This window comes from Parasteatoda tepidariorum, chromosome 2 (assembly GCF_982258835.1).
Source record: "Parasteatoda tepidariorum strain Cologne lab strain chromosome 2, Ptep-v5.0, whole genome shotgun sequence".
NCBI lineage: Eukaryota > Metazoa > Arthropoda > Arachnida > Araneae > Theridiidae > Parasteatoda > Parasteatoda tepidariorum.
In genome coordinates this window covers 9811057-9831739 of record NC_141756.1, presented here as the reverse complement: position 1 = coordinate 9831739, position 20683 = coordinate 9811057, and the positions used below count along the sequence as shown (strand labels likewise).

General features: G+C 30.8%; 1 protein-coding gene across 19 annotated transcripts in view; it reads right to left on the bottom strand.

Moving 5' to 3' along the window:
- by (focal adhesion protein tensin) overlaps positions 1 to 20683 on the bottom strand; it is a 365221-nt gene that overhangs the window by 283306 nt on the left and 61232 nt on the right. For 5 of the 19 annotated variants that reach the window (XM_071177110.2, XM_071177132.2, XM_071177133.2 and 2 more), the window contains exon 1: positions 76 to 308. The exons of 11 other annotated variants lie outside the window; for them this stretch is intronic. In XM_071177110.2, coding sequence (XP_071033211.2) covers positions 76 to 90 — 15 coding nt within the window. In that variant the 5' untranslated portion in view covers positions 91 to 308. Of the gene's footprint in view, positions 1 to 75; positions 330 to 20683 lie in introns of those variants that run through there. 3 more of the 19 variants (XM_071177134.2, XM_071177111.2, XM_071177112.2) reach the window with 3 other exon arrangements.

The window sequence follows — 20683 nt, the reverse complement described above, 5'->3', positions numbered from 1 at the left end:
ATTATTAACAATTTTTTTTACATAAGTAACTCATTAAAAAAATTTAAATTGCGAAACAAAAAAAAAGTGATTTACCTGGTCAAATTTCATTCCGAAACCAAACTTTTAAGAAACTTTCGATTCAGTTACGGGCACAGTTCACACTTTTTCCAACAGCTGAGGGGAAAAATGGTTCCAGAAACTGAAAAATCGGAATCACCGCACAGTGTTTTGCGCCGGGAAATTGTAACAGAAGGAAAGTTAGCGAAACTCACGCGGTTTTGCCGTAGGCGCGCCTACAACTTAACTACAACTCTTCGACCTGACCTGACGCCATAGGGTGTAGATGTAGCTTTCCTTATTAAGTCAAAGGGCGCAAGCGCACGTCTTAGCTACGTCACAAGGGAAGTTGCCGAATGAGTAGGGATTTTCTACTCAACATAGAATGGTAAACGTTGCGTCACTAGTTTTGTTTTGGCGGATTTTGTTTGCTTATGAAAAGCGGGAGTTATGATTTATTTTCTATTTTTAGGGTTAAAAAAGTAGAACAAACATGTTTTTCAATGGATTGGTGATTGAGTTTTAAAACAAATAATTCTTAGAAACCTCTTAAAATTGATTCTAAAAATTTTTTTTATTTGTTCAAACTATATTTTTACAAATATCTTGTCTGTGAGCTTTTTATTTTGAGCACATCTCGAAATGTGTTTTTAAGAAAATGGGCATAGTTCGAGATGTGTTTTTAAGAAAATAGGCATAGTTCGAGACGTGTTTTTAAGAAAATGGGCATAGTTCGAGACGTGTTTTTAAGAAAATGGGCATAGTTCAAGACATGTTTTTAAGAAAATGAGCATAGTTCGAAATGTGTTTTTAAGAAAATGGGCATAGTTCGAGACGTGTTTTTAAGAAAATGAGCATAATTCGAAATGTGTTTTTAAGAAAATGGGCATAGTTCGAGACGTGTTTTTAAGAAAATGAGCATAATTCGAAATGTGTTTTTAAGAAAATGGGCATAGTTCGAGACGTGTTTTTAAGAAAATGAGCATAGTTCGAAATGTGTTTTTAAGAAAATGGGCATAGTTCGAGACGTGTTTTTAAGAAAATGAGCATAGTTCGAAATGTGTTTTTAAGAAAATGGGCATAGTTCGAAATAAGTGTTTAAGAAAATGGATATAGTTCGAAATGCACGTTTAAGTAAATGGACATATCTCGAAATGCGTGTTTAGGAAAATGGACACGGCTTCAAATGCATGTTTAGGAAAATGGACACGGCTCCAAATGCGTGTTTAAGAAAATAGGCACAGCATGAAATGCATATTTATGAAAATGCACACAGCTCGAAATGCATTTTTAAGAAAATGGACACAGCTCGAAATGCGTGTTTAGAAAATAGACATAGCAAAAAAAAAACAGTCTCTTCAATGATCAACCTATGTTTAGCAATTAAACGAGGTATTTAATACTTATTTTTCTTCACTTTTATAGCATAATCAATACGGGACTACGGTATATCACGGATATAATTTCTGAGGCATGCCTTCGTACTCGTTCACTAAACGATAAAGTGGTTTTAAGCAAATATAAATTTGTACAACGTCTCTTTAATACCACTATTATAAATTTTAAGGATCCGAGACAGCCTTGTAAAAAGAACTACTGTTTTTTAATATCTTATTTTAAAACAATAAAATAAAAAGATGAGTTTGAATAAATGTCTTAGTGATTATTAAAATGGATGACATCACATTAAGAATTTATTTGGATCCATTAGCTTATTCTTTAAAAGAACAATTTTCTCACGAAAATGGAATCAAATGCTGTGTCATTTTCTTCCATTTTTTAAACAAGCAGGTAGAGCTGTGCTCACGGACAATCTGCAGCGATCTTCAGAAAGTAAAGAGGAAATTTTTAATGAATGGTAGGTTTTTAATGTTAAAAAGATTACAATAAATTCTGTTATTAACAGCATAGGTCGAATTCAAATTAATTTGTGAAGCTATCAAAAGAAGTATTTGACTCTTTATCGAAATTTCATTTCCTTCGAAGGAGTTGAAGCCACTATTCACATAAAATTGTATGCGAAAATGTTGAACATGAATTGTTGTACATGAAATTGTGTTGTATTTTATTTCATAACCGTCGTTGAGCAACCGACCCGAAATAATAAACAATTACTTTTATTTATGTTTTGCTTGGAATTATCTTTGATTAGGTGAATTTTATAACTGTGTGCAATTTTTTTTAAATTTTCTAAAGTAGTTCTTGAGATATGACAAGTTACGCTAAAAGTAAAATTAGTAAGAAGTTTTGACCGCTCTTCTGACCAAACTATTAGGACCATAAGATTGAGTCTACCCTCTTTATTTTGGGGGTCAGATATCCGAATTCGTCAAAAAAAAGGTATGTTTATTCAGCGAAAGTCTGTTTTTGTGTCTGATTCCGTAACGTCTGCTCTAATTTAATTAGCATATTGGAGGTCATCCTTTTGAACCATTAAGATTGAGTCCCAGAACGTGTAGATCCGATCGTAAGATCAGAGGTTATTTGAGGTGACCCGTTTCTTTTTTTGCGCACTGTAGATCATAGTATTTTATTTTTATGGTTTGGGTTTTTTTTTACATTAATTTTAGAATGAAAATTATAACAACGTAGCATTATTTTCATCTTTATTTTTCTTTTTTTTATGGGACATATATATTGTACAGTATTAAGATTAAAGATTCCGTTTCAAGACTTCAGTATAACTTTTCATTAATGTAAAAATGGATTTTATTCTGTTCAAAAGCATATTGTGTTGGCACTCCCTTATATCCTTCAAGTGTTCTCAGATCTAAAACTCATTCATTATTATCTTTAACTATACATTATATTCTTTTGAGTCTAGCCTAGACCTAATCTCTAAGTCTACAGATATTGAAACAGTTACAAAAAAAAATGTCATTTGTTCACTTAGTGGTCATGAATTGAATTCGCAGTTCATCACCGAATCGATGTTTTATTCATATCTTCTCAGTAATTGTCACTTCACAAGTTATGAACAAAGCCTTTCAGATTTTATGAGTCAATTAGCATACAAGATGACAAAATTAGAAGACACTCCTGTGCTCTTAACTCACTAAGCCCCCTGTTCGATTGCAATTATTGTTGTTTTTTGGCATAATTCTTTTTTTAAAAATATAAATGTGATGAGTTCTCAACCGTCATTTAATATGGGCGTTTACCAAACAGGCGATACGAGTATATTAAATACAAGGTTATTAGACACATAAGGTTGTGCTTTATTCCACAGGAAGTTTCTCACATCGGTTCTTCCACGCGTTTTATGACGTCACATACTCAATAGGTCGCTGTATTTTCGATTCGTTGTAACTCTTGTTGCTGTTGTTGTAGTTCATTTACGTCGCACTAGAGCTGTACAATGGGCTATTGGCGACGGTCTGGGAAACATCCCTGATGATGATCCGAAGACATGCCATCGCAATTTTCATCCTCTACTGTGGGGATGGCAGCCCCGCTTCGGTAGCCCGACGACCTGAACGCGAAGTCGAGCACTTTACGGTAGAACAGTTGAACGAGGACCCATACCGCCCACCCTCGGTCCTTACGCAGACTGATCCAAGTGGTCACGAACCCGCACACTGACCGTAGCCAGTGATGCTTGACTTCGGTGTTCTGCTGGGAACCGTGTCTTAACGATCAATCCACTGCACTGCAGGACCGTTGTAACTCTTTGAATGCTGTTTTGTTGTTGCCGTTGGCCGTTAAAGGCAAGGGGTGCGATTGTTCTTGTTTTCCAGTGGTGCCATCTATGGCCAAGTACTAGACTTCTGCCATACCCATACGTCGCACCCGTTTATAGGGCGGACCCATTCATTCAACCACAGATAGTAATTTTGACCTTAACCAGAGAGCGATCAATCTCCAATCCAGTACCCCAAGAGGTATAATTTGTTTGGGGAACATGGAGGATTTTGTGACCCTACATATTTAGCGTGCACCACTCACCATTTACTACACGGGGAGTCTTCAGCCGGCTGGATTCGAACTCCCGTTCTCACGAATGTCCAGAGTCCTACCAACCAGGCTATCCCGGTGAAATGCTGTTATAAACTAATTAAATACAATTTCATGAGACCGGGATAGCCTGGTTGGTAGGGCACTGGACACGTGTCCAAGAGTTCGCGGGTTCGATCCCAGGTCGGCCGAAGACTCCCGTGTAGTAAAAGATGACTGATGCACGCTAAATCTGTCGAGTCGCAAAGTCCTCCATGTTCCCATAACAAATCAATACCTCTGGGGATACTGATCCAAGAGTTCCCTTGTCTTCTGGATTGGGTTCAAAATTGCAGGGCCTCGGAGTTGAACATGAATAGTCGTAAACACAGAATTGGGTCGGCTGTTCAACGACGGATATAAAATAAAATAAAATACAATTTCATATTATCTTTTATTCTTGTTACTTTGTTGTGATAAATATCGATAGTATCTGGGTAGAATATTTAGTTTAAAAAAAACTGTCAAAGTTATTAAAATTATGTTTTATCTTCTTTAATTTCTCATTTATGAAAATTCAGAACATTAAAACAAAAATTTCAACAAAATCACGTAAAAAACATTAATTTATTCTTCTTCACATAATATAAATTGTAGAATAATGTAACATTAAGAAAGTAATAATAATATTTAAATAAAACTTCACACTTCGACTCGAACCATTGTTATTCTAAGCGGTAAACGGATAAAATGTATTTATAGATAGATCATTTGTAATTCCAAAAATGTATTTTAAAAACAAATTTTCTTTTCAAGTACTCAAATTAAGTATTCATTGAATTAAGCAGTCATCAAATAAGCAAATATAAATTTGAATATTCATTATAGTATTAAAAACATTTATAAGAAAAGAAAAAGATTCTTATACAACATTTAGAACGAATTGTAATGCAACAGAAAGAATTACGATCTTTGTTAAGTAGATGAAATTGATATTAAGAATGAGTTAAAATTTAATATTAAAAATCGAAACCACCTTACATTAAATACCTTACATTGATTATTAAATAAAAATGGTAATAATCCAATTAAGAATGAACTTAGGGGGATTTTATTCATCATTCGCTGTGGCAAATTAATAATTCCTATTATTTATTTGGAATTATCGCAAATGAACCCCATAGCAGAAACCCTCCAGCACTCTACAGTGGATGCTGCAGATTACTACAGCATCTGCAAATGATTTTCTCATTTAAGTTTTCTTTTTCTTTTTAAAAAGCAACCAACAAACTGGGAAATTTTGCGAAGGCCCCTCCCCGTTTTTAAACATCTCTAACCTTTTTCTGATATAAGTTAAATAAATGAATTGAGAGAACAACGCAAAGAACAAAAAAAAAAAAAAAAAAAAAAATGACGATTTTTTCTTCTGTTTCCTGATTACCGGTTTAACAGTATCGGGACTTATTTCATTATTTTTTTTTTGTAACAAAATAACGATGAATAAAATTCAATTTAAGCGTAATATAAAGCTTTTATGCTAAAGACCTTTTATTTGCAAACATTACTTTATGTATGTTAGATTAAGCTCGAGGTCGCAGCAAACTAATTTGGATATATGAATATGAAGATACATTGCAGATTCACTCCGTTGATTCTGTTACCGGGGAATTTTATTTTATCTTATTATATTATTACCGTCGTTGAACAGCTGATCCAGTTTTGGGTTTACGGCTACTTATGAAGTAGGCTTGTAATTTTAAACCAATCCAGAAGATAAGGAAACTCCTGGATCAGTACCCCCAGAGGTATTGATTTGTTACGGGAACATGGAGGACTTTGCGACCCGAAAGATTTAACGTGCATCAGTCACCATTTACTACACGGGGAGTCTTCGGCCGTGCAATCCCGACCCTGTTACCGGGGTAATAACATTTACGTTTTTAAGAGCCGGGATTGCGTGGTTGATAGGACGCTGAGCTCGTGCTCATGAGATCATGAATTCGAATCTCACCGGCCGAAGAATCCCAGTTGGTGAATGGTGCACGTTAAATCTCTCGTGGTCACAAAGTCCTCCAAGTACCCATTACATATCAATACCCCTGGGGGTACTGAATTGGAAATAGATCATTCTCCGGTTTAGGTTAAAATCTACGAGCTGTGGATGAATGAATGAAATATGAAAGGCTCCTCCCTGTTAAACAGGCTATGATGTGTGTGTGGCTGAAGTCGCACTCTTACCATAGATGGTGCCACTAAGAAAACAAGAAAAACACCCTCTGTCTTGAAAATTCGTTTGGTTTCTAGCAGGTTTGCTGTTAATGGCAAGTAGAATAAGTAACAACAACAACGTCTTTTAATTTTTTTCAAAGATAAATCTGTACTTTTTTTATCTCTTCAAACCAGTGCAGAGGATGGTGGTTTAATACTTGTAAAGAATTGTTGGCAAACATTAATGATTTCCTTGTTAAATTATAATTTTTTTTTTTGCCAAGGACTCCCACGTATTAAAAGTTTCCCATATTATCTGAAAATTATTCCAATAAATTTATTTTATGCTTTGAAAATGGAAAAAAAATCCTTAAAAAGTAACATTTCTCTTAAAACAAATAAATTATCCTCTTTTAGTTCATTTCGTATCATCCTAAAGTGAAACTGTAGGAAAAAATTCATATCAACTTATCAAGTGTTTTTGTTTGCATTTTACAGCTACTGCCCAGCAAAGGAGAATAACAGCTGTCCACCTAAGAAAAAAAATTAACCAAAAAGTTCGCAAACAGAGCACGGTTGCTTACTCTACTCAATAGATATTAAACTGAAAAGATAAAAACAGAATTAACTGATTTGAGAAGGAAAACTATATGTAGGTTGGCGAATTCATCAGTCGTCGACTCGAGTGGGTTGCTGTTTTGCATAGATAAAATGCGTTGGTTTTGCAGTCAAACTTCAGAGCAACCCACGATAAAAAATGCGTGGTTGTATTAAATTCGCCTAAGAACTTATTAAAGAATAAGTAATTTGTGGTCGAACAGCGTAATTCGCCAGTTTATGTCTTGATAAGTTATTTCGAAAGATTGTCCAGTTGTATCCTTTAGAGTTGAAAAGCTAACTGGCATTCTGAAATTGTGCACCATTTTGGGATTAAAAACATTTTAAATTATTATAGAAGTTGGATCCATAGTCAGTGATCGGAAGCAGAGTTGGTCGTCGATTACAGTAATCGATTACAACTGTAATTGATTACAGATAATTACAGCTATGTAATCAATTACTTGTAATCACGATTACAAGTAATCAAAATTTTTGATTACATCAGAGTAGAGCGAAATTGTAATCGATTTCATCTTTCAATTACAGTAATCAATTACTGGTAATCATGATTACAAAGTTTGATTACAGCTGTAATCATGATTACATAGTCGATTACAGTAATCAATTACTTGTAATCGTGAATACAACTTTCAAAAAATTTTGATTACAGCTGCAATCATGATTACAATATTGATTACAGTAATCAATTACTTGTAATCATGATTCCAAGTAATTGCGATTACAAGTAATCACAACGAAAACGATTACGGGTAATTATGATTACAAGTAATCGAAATATATGATTACATGTAATTTGATTACATGTAATTGTGATTACTTGTAATCAAACTATACGATTACAAGTTATTACGATTGTATACTATATGCAAATTCATTATGTAAGTATGCATGAGTTTCCATATTTTTATGTACATAGAATGTACGCACGCATGAACGTACAATTTGCGATTCCAATATATACTATGTATACACAAACGTTGTTTGTACGTACAATATTCATAATTATATTATAACATTTTGTACATATATTATAACAAATTGTACACATGTAAAATTTGTATGAAAGAATTATGCCCAATATATTTACGCACATATGTACTGTTTATGTACACACATACGTACATTATATGAACATTATATGTTCATTTCATCACATGTACATTATATGAATATACATCTGTGCGCTACATGTATATACATCTGTACAATATATGCATCTCAAATGTGTGTATGTACATACGTTATGCATGTCGAATGTATGTATGAATATATGTGAAAGATAAATACGTCCAATGTACGTACAATCGTACACAAATGTATTATGCATATTTGGATGCATACATTGAACATGAACATATTGTGTATATGTACATAAATACATTAGACATGCATATCAAGTACATGTATACATACATATATTATACTGTTCATAAATAAATTGCACATGCATGCATGGGACATACATTGTACAGACAATGTATGTATGTTCGTACAAACAACAAGTACTTGTATATACATGCGTACATGAACATAGATATGGTATACATTTTACATACACAAATATTTGCATAAAATACATATATTCATTGTGTATAAATGTACATGTCTACATTGTTTGCACATACATACGTAATTATTATCTATATACATACGTACATGTATTTTATACTTACAATATAAGTGTATGTACATGTGTGTGAAACTAAGATGTCTGAACATATGCACTAGATAAAACCATATGTACATACATTTTAGTTACATTCATTTGTACTAATACAAATACGTACAAAATGCAGTACATGTAAATACGTGCAAAATGTATCATTATAAAATACATTATACTATCTACTGTAAAATATAATCATTTATAAGAATAAGTCTAGAAATCGTGTATTTAGATTACATGTAATAATTACATGTAATCATGATTACATGTAATCATATATTTTGATTACTTGTAATCATAATTACCCGTACTCGTTTTTGTTGTGATTACTTGCAATCGCAATTACTTGGAATCATGATTACAAATAATTGATTACTGTAATCAAAATTGTAATCATTATTACAGCTGTAATAAAAATTTTTTTGAAAGTTGTAATCATGATTACAAGCAATTGATTACTGTAATCGACTATGTAATCATGATTACAGCTGTAATCAAACTTTGTAATCACAAATACAAGCAGAGCCGGATTATACCTTTCGTAGGCCCTAGGCACAGCCGTTTTTGGCCCTTCCCTCCTTCCCCCACTCCTTCCCTCTTTTCAAAATATATGCTAAAATTTTTTTGCATATTTTTTTTTTACATTTTTATTAATATGGATTTTAATTTACAAATTTGCTTATCGAACTTTATCTGCAGTACCGACATACTGCCGATATTGCAGTTGATATCGATTATACCAATATGATTAGTTCGATCGATAACTCGTTGAATCCAAAAATCGCAAAAAAGTAATATATTAGATCATAAGATTCTGCAAAATAATTTATTACCGAAAAATATTATATTTTAATTTGTATCTTCATAATTTTGTGCAAAATACACTTGTTTTTAAAGCTAAATTATTTTTGTCAACAAATTTTTTTCTCCCAAGTTTTTCGTAGGCCCTAGGCACGTGCCTAGTGTGCCTATAGGTTAATCCGGCCTTGAATACAAGTAATTGATTACTGTAATTAATATTGTAATCATGATTACAGCTGTAATCAAAATTTTTGAAAGTTGTAATCATGATTACAAGTAATTGATTACTGTAATCCAAAAATGTAATCGATTACATTTTTGACCAACTCTGATCGGAAGTAGCGAAACTACAGTCGTCACTACTTCTTTTTCGTAGTTTTTAGTGTAGTGCGTAGTACAATAAAAAAGAAACAGTAGGTAGTAGAGATTCCAGACAAGTTCTTTTAATGTTAGCTTTAAAACGAAACAATGTTCAAACGTCAATAATTTTTTGAATCTGATTTTTACAAATCTTCATGCAATCAGAACATCAGAGCGACGAGCTTTTCTTCTTAATCAAGCTATTATATGCGACTTACATTTAATTAAATTATTTTTGTCATTGCGAATATTTGTCATTACGAATGAATAATAGCTAATTTAGAATTAATTTTTAAAAAGTCGTAGATTTAAAATTCGATTTCTCAGTAGTTATTCAACCGATTCCGCTCGAATTTTGTATTTTACTACGTAAAATTACATATTTTAAAATGACGTAAAAAAATAGTATACTACAATTCAAAATTTTGAGATTATTATTATAAATTAATAAAAAATAATAAATATTTATTAAAATTTATTTTTTACATGGAATTATCTTTGGACAAACGAATTTTAAAATTGTGTTCAAAAATTTCAACATTTTTTAATAGTTTTCGAGGTACAATACTTATAGTTTCCGAGATGCAATAGTTGTGCAATAGTGTGCTCAGGGGATAAAGCATTCACCATCCAATGAAGTGAAACTGGTTCAAATCCCAGAGATGGCTGGTCGATTCGAATTCCGCGTCTGGCTCGCACCGACCACGGTACTGACGACGTAAAATATCCCACGTGGTAGACGATCTTGGGTAAGAGTCACCTTGCGGCCAGGCTACCGTGGGAGGTTTCGTGGTTTTCCTCTCCATGTAACGCAAAGGCGGATTAGTTCCATCAAAAAGTCCCCCAAGAAAGCAAATTTCTCCCAATACTTGATCCAGGAGTTCCCTTGTCTTTTGAATTGGGTTCAAAATTACAAGACTACGGAGTTGAACATTGGTAGTCGTAAACCCAAAATTGGGTCGGTAGTTCAACGACGGTTATAAACTTAAATAAAATAGTTCTTAGTATTCCTGCATCTTTAACTAAGCTAATTTCTTATTAGAAGCCATTTTGAACATGGGTTTAGATTAAATTCTCCAACGAAGTTTGTCTCCTAAAAGTAGTGACTACCTTTCGCAAGTCATTTGAAATCAATACATTTTTTTTTAAAAAAAAAGTAGTTGTAGTATTAGTTGCATTGGTAATAAAATAATTGTCATTTACTGCAAAAAAATGTAGTTTTTTTTAAAACCATAATCGTTCATATTTGCTGCAATCTTCATGTGGTGCTAAGTTGGAACGATCAAATTATTGCATTTGTTTGATTGCACGGTTGGTGGATCAACTTGAAACGAAACATGGTGAAGTTTAAAACTTCTAATATTGCAGCTAATTTTCGTTTTACTATGCTCCAGCTTCAAATCTTTCGGGAGCTGTAAAAAAATTCAGTTTTTTTTTTGCGAGGTCATGAAATAAAATATTTTTTAAAAATAAAAAATATTTTGTAAACAATTTTTTGTTGTTGCTATATTTTCTGAGCCTAAATTTACAACAATGTCACTAAACCTTTTTGCCAACTGGCTAATTGCAAGATCCTGACACGGCACTTTTTTGTACACAAATGTATTCTCTTATTCAGGGTTAGACCAACAGTATAATAATATACTGTAAAAATATTTTAAATTTCCATTTCATGATTATAACATCAGTCAATTTTTCACTGTCAGACTGTCAATTAAATATCGCAAAAATAGAGGAGTTAAAGACGACGCCATACCAAGGAAGAAACTTTTCATTGCGAATTTTCTTTCATCTTCATAACCAATTTAAAATTTAAAGGAAAGAAAAAATGAGTTCTGACAAATCTAGAGTGCGTCATGAAGTTTTAATTGCTGAGAATGAAATTTTGAAATATCAAAATGGAATCAAATTATTGGAAGATAACTTCTCCATTGTGCGATCCTAAGTTATCTCCTCATAATTTATTCTTATTTTGATATTTAAAAAATTTCTTTTCATTTTGAAATATCAAAATGGAATCAAATTATTGGAAGATAACTTCTCCATTGTGCGATCCTAAGCTATCTTCTCATAATTTATTCTTATTTTGATATTTAAAAAATTTCTTTTCATTTTGAAATATCAAAATGGAATCAAATTATTGGAAGATAACTTCTCCATTGTGCGATCCTAAGTTATCTCCTCATAATTTATTCTTATTTTGATATTTAAAAAATTTCTTTTCATTTTGAAATATCAAAATGGAATCAAATTATTGGAAGATAACTTCTCCATTGTGTGATCCTAAGTTATCTTCTCATAATTTATTTTTATTTTGATATTTAAAAAATTTCTTTTCATTTTGAAATATCAAAATGGAATCAAATTATTGGAAGATAACTTCTCCATTGTGCGATCCTAAGCTATCTTCTCATAATTTATTCTCATTTTGATATTTAAAAAATTTCTTCTCATATTGAAATATCAAAATTTTGAATATCAATATTTTGAAATATCACAATTTTAAATATCAATACTTTGAAATATCAAAATGGAATCAAATTATTGAAAGAAAACTTCTCCATTGAGCGATCCTAAGTTATCTTCTCATAATTTATTTTCATTTTGATATTTAAGAAATTTCTTTTCATTTCGAAATATCAAACAATTTTGAAATATCAATATTTTGAAATTATGAAAAACCAAAATGGAATCAAATTATTGGAAGATAACTTCTCCATTGTGCGATCCTAAGTTATCTCCTCATAATTTATTTTCATTTTGATATTTAAGAAATTTCTTTTCATTTCGAAATATCAAACAATTTTGAAATATCAATATTTTGAAATTATGAAAAACCAAAATGGAATCAAATTATTGGAAGATAACTTCTCCATTGTGCGATCCTAAGTTATCTCCTCATAATTTATTTTCATTTTGATATTTAAGAAATTTCTTTTCATTTCGAAATATCAAACAATTTTGAAATATCAATATTTTGAAATTATGAAAAACCAAAATGGAATCAAATTATTGGAAGATAACTTCTCCATTGTGCGATCCTAAGTTATCTCCTCATAATTTATTTTCATTTTGATATTTAAAAAATTTCTTTTCATTTCGAAATATCAAACAATTTTGAAATATCAATATTTTGAAATTTTGAAAAATCAAAATGGAATCAAATTATTGGAAGATAACTTCTCCATTGTGAGATCCTAAGTTATCTTCTCATAATTTATTCTTATTTTGATACTTAAAAAATTTCTTTTCATATTGAAATATCAAAATGTTGAATATCAATATTTTGAAATATCAGAATTTTAAATATCAATATTTTGAAATATCAAAATGGAATCAAATTATTGAAGGATAACTTCTCCATTGTGCGATCCTAAGTTATCTTCTCATAATTTATTTTCATTTTGATATTTAAAAAATTTCTTTTCATTTCGAAATATCAAACAATTTTGAAATATCAATATTTTGAAATTTTGAAAAATCAAAATGGAATCAAATTATTGGAAGATAACTTCTCCATTGTGCGATCCTAAGTTATCTCCTCATAATTTATTCTCATTTTGATACTTAAAAAAATTTCTTTTCAGTAATTGAGACTCTAGATTTGTCGGAATTCAATTATTTCAAATTAATTATAGAGTTGAAAGAGAATTTGCCAAGAAAAGTTTTACCCGTGGAATGGCAACACACCCCAACACAGTCGAAGAATGTAAAAAAGAATGAATTTTTAAAATGGTTTTTCGAAGCTCTTTCGCCAAGAAAAATAAAAAATCACTATCAAGTGCCTTAAACTTGAATAATTTTAAACTATATATGCAATCTGACTGGGCAACAGAATGGACAAATAACTTAAATATTTTAAGAGTCATTAAACGTTTTTAAAATTCGCCAATTAGGTGACGTATTTCCATAAATATGAAAATTATCAAAATCAATGCCTTGTTCTCCTTTTTTGCAAATTTTTCTGAGCCCGTATAAGCATGAGCAGCATTGCAATAATTTTTTAAATATTAAAAAATTAGGCCACTTTTCATTTTCTCAAAACTGTGACTTTTCTCCATATTGACGTTTTGCGCCATTTTTAGAATAAAAGAGAATGCTAAAAACAGTCTAAACTTGATTGAATAGTAATGAATAACTGTTACAAACTCGGATCACATAAAAAAATAATATAAAAAAAATATCATTTCATGTGACACCAAGCTTTCGAAAAACATTCTTAAAGAATTTTGCAACGATTGTGATAAACATAATTCTTTTTTTTTTATCATATTGTGCAGTAATAATCGGATCTTCACGTTCCAAAATTCAATCTTAATGGCTAACTTCAAACATGGTAATTAATAATGAAGACAACATTTTAAGTTACAAAATCGGAAACAAACTCGCACTTTCTCTGAATAAAGATATCTTTTTCTTCTTTTTTTTCTTTCTTTTAGACAGATTCAGATTTTTGACACCTAAAATATAGGGGATAGCCGCAATATAGGAAATATGATCCCCATAGTTTTGTCAGGAAAGCGCTTCAAAGTTTTGACCCCTTAATATTAATTTTACTTTTTGCGTATTTCGCCATATCTCAAGAACTTTTTAAGCGAATTGAAAAATTTTTGCACATGATTATAAAATTCGTTCATCCAAAGATAATTCCATGTAAAAAATATTTGTTAGTAAATATTTATTATTTTTAATTATTTTATTGAAGAATGGACGAAAAAATTTGAGTTGTAAGGTATACAATTCTGTGCTTCCTTTTAAAGAATATAATTTTGCATGGTAAAATACAAATTTGAGCAAAATCGGTTGAATAGTTCCTGAGAAATTGAATTTAAAAAAAATTCAGACATTTAAAATTCGATTTCTCAGGTACTGTTCAACCTTCCCTCAAATTTCATATTTTGCCATGTAAAATTACATAATAATGATGCATATTGTAGAAATGTTAGAAGAATATATCGAACAAAGAAATTGTTATTTACAAAAAAACATGCAATTTGTAGTGAATGCGAGTGGAACAATATATCAGATAGCACATGTGATCCGAATAAGCTTTCAGTAAAAAAAAAAAAAAAAACCGAACCTCTGTTATATTTTCTTTTTTCTGTTCAAAGCAACTCATAGGAAGGAAAACATCTCTTACTGGAATTTTACCAGAATAAGTCGGACAAAGAATTTTAATTTTGCAAAGAATGCATAGAGAACAAGAGATTTAAAAACAACTGTCCAAAACTCTCATTAAAATTATCCGTACTTATATTCTAGTACTTCCGTACATGGTAGTAGATATAAAGGAAAAATTCTTAACAGGATTGTTTACACAGAAAATTACAGGGTTATTACAGGAATCGATTTAACGAAGATTATTTGGCAAGGAACATGCAGAGATCGCATGTGTGGAAAAAAAAAACAACCAAAAAACACATGCAATTCCATAGTTTTAGAAAATTATCAGTACGTGTTTCCGTACATAATTTTTGAGAGTGGGAAAAACAAATTTTTTACAGGGTTGTTGGAACTAAGACCTCATACAAAGTTGATTATACAGCTGCATAATGTAATAAAAGTTCTGCGCTATTAGATTCAATTAAGAAACCTCCCTGAAAAAAGATCCAAGACTTAACAGTAAATTAATTTACTCTTTACTGCTTAGGTGAATTAAATTCAATGAGGATATATTCTCTCATTTTTGCGAATTAAAATAGTAATTTCCTGCTTAAGACTGTAATAGACGACGAAATTAAATAGCATTTTGTTACCTTTTTTTTAAGTCTACTGTTAAAATAAAAAAATGCTTACACAAAAATAATATGTCCTTGTTAAATATTATATACTTTTGTATTTAAGTTTAAAAAAATTAGACCCGTAATTATTAATGCTTTTTATCTCCCGCTAATCTCAGACATAAATTTAACCCTAGTGTTGAATAGGGCATTGGAGTTTTATTGCCTGTGGACTTGACTTTGAAGGATTCGCTATTTGGTCTTTTCCTTAAAACTTAAATGAGAATCGGTTTCATTAACTTCTGTGTATATCAGAAGTTAATGAAACCGATAAGAATAAGTTACTGAAACCGATATCGTAGAGTTAAATTTATGTTATATATATAGAGTTAATCTTCTGTATTATGAAAGATTTCAATTATTTCTCTATTCTTACTTAACACAAAGACAGGGATGAAGCCATGTAGAGCATTGACAAACTAATTATGCATCGAAGTTGCCAGGTACACAAAACAAAAATATATTACGGTTAAAATAAAATACATTAATAATAAATCTAAGCTAAGTACACCGAAGTCAAGCATCACTGGCTACGGTCAATGTGCGGGTGGGTGACCACTTGGATCAGTCTGCGTAGGGACCGAGGGTGCGCGGTATTGGTCCTCGTTAAACTGTGCTACCGTAAAGTGCCCGACTTCGCGTGCAGGTCGTCGGGCTACCGAAGCGGGGGTGCTATCCCCTCTGCAGAGGATCAAAATTGCGATGGCATGTCTTCGGATCATCCTCCGGGATGTTTCCCAGACCGTCGCCAATAGCTCATTGTGCAGTTCTAGTGCGACGTAAATTAACAACAACAACTAAGCTAACTAAAAGACGTAGACGAGAAAAAATTGTTTTTCAATAAATTCGATGTGCGATATTACGATGTATTCAATGAACTTCTCGTTAATTTACATTCCCCGCCATTTTGTAAATAAGCGATCAGTTGGCGATGACTTCATAGGTCACATGTGTGGTTATCCGTGATCTTCTTCTTAAATTGCAAGTACCCAAATTGGGAAATCATCAAACCTAGCATTATATAAATTGTTCAAAGCAAACCCAGTTTTCATTTTTCAAAGAATTATTGGTTTTAGTAACTAGTTTTTGCTATCAAATTATCTATGTATTAATCATTTTTCTTTCCAAAAACGAGACACAAAAAAGCTGAAATTTGTAATATTTTGACTAAAATCGTAGTTTTGCACTCATGCCCCACAGTGGCGCACGTGCTGTGGATTTGTCATCTACACGTCATAAAGTACGATGTCACTTTATTTTTTTTTATAAAAAAAATAATTAAATTGCAACCAAAAGTACGTCATAAAGTACGATGTCACTTTATTTTTTTTATAAAAAAAATTATTAAATTGCAACCAAAAGTACATCATAAAGTACGATGTCACTTTATTTTTTTTATAAAAAAAATAATTAAATCGCAACCAAAAGTACGTCATAAAGTACAATGTCACTTTATTTTTTTTATAAAAAAAATTATTAAATCGCAACCAAAAGTACGTCATAAAGTACGCTGTCACTTTATTTTTTTTATAAAAAAAATAATTAAATCGCAACCAAAAGTACGTCATAAAGTACGATGTCACTTTATTTTTTTCATAAAAAAAATAATTAAATCGCAACCAAAAGTACGTCATAAAGTACGATGTCACTTTATTTTTTTCATAAAAAAAATTATTAAATCGCAACCAAAAGTACGTCATAAAGTATGATGTCACTTTATTTTTTTTATAAAAAAAAATAATTAAATCGCAACCAAAAGTATGTCATAAAGTACGATGTCACTTTATTTTTTTTATAAAAAAAATTATTAAATCGCAACCAAAAGTACGTCATAAAGTATGATGTCACTTTATTTTTTTTATAAAAAAAATAATTAAATCGCAACCAAAAGTACGTCATAAAGTACGATGTCACTTTATTTTTTTTATAAAAATTTTTTTTAAATCGCAACCAAAATTAGCCCTATGAAAGAAATTAAATTATCTGTTAATCCACAATACAAAATTATCATTCACGCGATGTGAGCGATGGCAAATTAATAGGTAAACAAATATTTATTTTTATATTTTTAGAATCGTATGTTAGTGTGCGGTAGGAGAATAGGGTACTATAAGTTGGAGGAGGCACAACTATAAGTTGGAGTACTCTATAACAACCGTGGCTGTTACTACCGTCCGTTTAATTAAACAACAGTAGTTTTATAGCAATTTGATAAATAGATGATTTTGTGAAAAAAGAAGTTAAATATTAAAAAAAAAACGAATAAATGGATAGGATCAGGAATCAACTTATCAGGAATCAACTTATCGGTTATTGAGCGAAGTGGTGAAAAAATGAACCAGTTTTTCAAGACGAATTGGATAATCACTAGTTAGTTTTTGATTTGTTCATTTACGTCGCACTAGCTCTGCACAATGGGCTACTGGCGACGGTCTAGGAAACATCCCTGAGGATGATCCGAAGACATGCCAGCACAATTTTGATCCTCCGCAGAGGGGATGGTACCCCCGCTTCGGTAGCCCGACGATCTGCACGCGAAGTCAAACACTTTACGGTAGAACAGTGCAACGAGGACCAATACCGCACACCCTCGGTCCCTACGCAAACTGATCCAAGTCGTCATCTACCCGCACACTGACCGCAGCCAGTGATGCTTGACTTCGGTGATCTGCTGGGAACCGTGTCTTAACGATCAGTCCACTGCGGGACTAATCACTAGTTAGGGAATCGGTGTATTAGTAAAAGGATAAATTAGGTTGTAATTAAAAAAAATTGGGATCCGTGAGTAAATGACGGAAGTTTCATTTAATTTCTTTTTTACTTATTTGCCAGTTTTTATGAAATATTTTTCATATCTTAAGTGCAGGTTTTAGGAATTTTTCTACAGTTTTTTTAAGAAAATGTGCAATATATTAGTATATATTGGACTTTTATTAAGCAAAAGAAATTTTATTACAGTTTTGTGTGCAATCGTACTTGTAAATATAAAACATTTAGTCTTATAATTCGCGATCGCAACGAACTATAGGGGGCGTTGTTGTATGAAACTAATACCTGCGATTTCTATATGAACAGTCATTCAGTTACTCTAGAAACGTCGTTAATCTAGCACGTAGCATTGCAACGTTCCTTCTTTATTGTGGCTACTTAAATTTAAAAAAGAAAAATGCTTGATATTCTTTCTTATGCAAACGAAAACAAAATGGTATCTCTTTTTATTAGAGAAGGAATATCCAAAACACATCGGAAAAATATTTATACATTAACAGAAAAAAATATGTATATTCTTATAAGAGTTAAAACCCAATGCCCGAGAAATAGTATTACTAAATTTAATGATATAACATGAAAGGCCCATTTAAACTTTACATTCTATAGTTTTAAGAATCATATTACTTCAAAAATTAAAATGAACAAAAAGTATACATAAGCCTTATAATTTTATGAAATTTAATTTTGCAAAATATTTAATTTTGAAATTTAAGTTTTTTGACAACAATTTTTATCAAGAAATTTCAAGTTTCAATAAAAATCATTATTTAGAAACTAAGAAACGTAAAACAAAGAATGCTGACGAAACAAAAACAAAAAAACAAATCTTTTTTGTCGCTATTTTTAGTGCTACGAAAATTCGTCTTTGGGATTTGCCAAAAACAAAACAAGATGCAATTTTATTTTTTCAGGAGGGAAATATTTTACCGAAAAAACGAAAATGTACCAATTCCCACAACATGAAACTTTATCTTGGTAAACGTACGTTTTGGAAATGTTATTTCTTATTTATCAGAGTTCATATGGCGATATGATTGTTTTGAATCTATGCTATATATACTATATATATACTCTATATCGGCTCATTTTCCACCGAAATCCGATTGACTATTTTGATTTTAAATAAAGTGTTTTATTTTAAGGAATTGTCGCAAAAATTTTAAGTGTAGATTGGCGGCACTTAAAAACCGCCAAATCTGTAGCTGCGGTGGCGTTAATACGTAAGTACCGAATTTTTATTCCATACTTCTTTGAATCATATTACTTCAAACATTGGAATATACAAGAAGTATACATAAACACATAATGTTATACCATTTTTTTTTTCAAAAAAAGTATTTTGAGAACAATTTTTATCAAAAAATTATAAACTAAGAAACGGAAAATAAAGAATTCTTAGAATAAAAAAACGATTTTAAGAATTCTTTACATTGAAATAAAAACTTTCATATTGTTTCTTTTTTTATTATTCTTATAGTTCTTAATCAAACGTAAAAAACCATTCTGTAGAGAATCATCATGAAATGAAAAAAAAATATTTACAAGCAAATTTTTTATTGTAAAAATCATTGCACTTACCTGATTTATAATTCCCGGAGAATTCCAAAATGATACGTTCCTTGTTTGAAAACTTTATTCTCAAATAATAGATACATAGTTTATCCCTTCATTACTTTTAGATAACATACTACATAGCAAAATTTTATAATTGATATGAATTTGAATATGTAGCTAAAAACAGAATAGCTGAATTCTAGTTGAACTTATTCTTTCAAAACTAAAAAATACTTACCAAGAAAACGATTAAAATTAATTAAGAATCAGCACAAATGGCACTATTTCAAGTAACTTGGATAATTTTTTATTGTTGTTTTCCGAATTATATGGATACAGAAATATATACTATTCCATAACGAAGAAGAATATGCTATAACTATTACAATTCCGTATGTTCTGAATTCATATTTATTCACTGGAATGATGAAAGCAATGTTGACTTCACTTTGATTCGTAATGAATTGAAGACAGAAGAAATGCATTTTACCTTAATACCAGTGGCGTAGCGAGCTTAACTCGCGCTCGGGGTACAATACCCTTTTAGCGCCCCCTCCCATTCGAAAACCATATAATATTATATGTAAAATATACTCGCAAATAGATAAATAAACAAAGTAAAATAAATAAAGTCATAGACTCAAGCTAGGCTTTAAATTTGAGACAAAAAATGTAGTTGAGAGAACAAGACTAGATTTTGAAATGTATATGATCATCTAGAATTAGTTCAAAAGATATCTATTATTTATTTTACATATTTATAAAGAAATATTTTAGAAACACGCAGTTTTAAAACAATAAAAAAGTAAATATTTATTATCTCTAAGGAGATACATATATTTAATAATCATATGATTATAATACATTAATAAAACTAATTACTATGTCTAAATTTTCCGTGTTTTTGATGAAGAAATGCTAGGTCACTTAGGCGATCTGTCAAAATTAA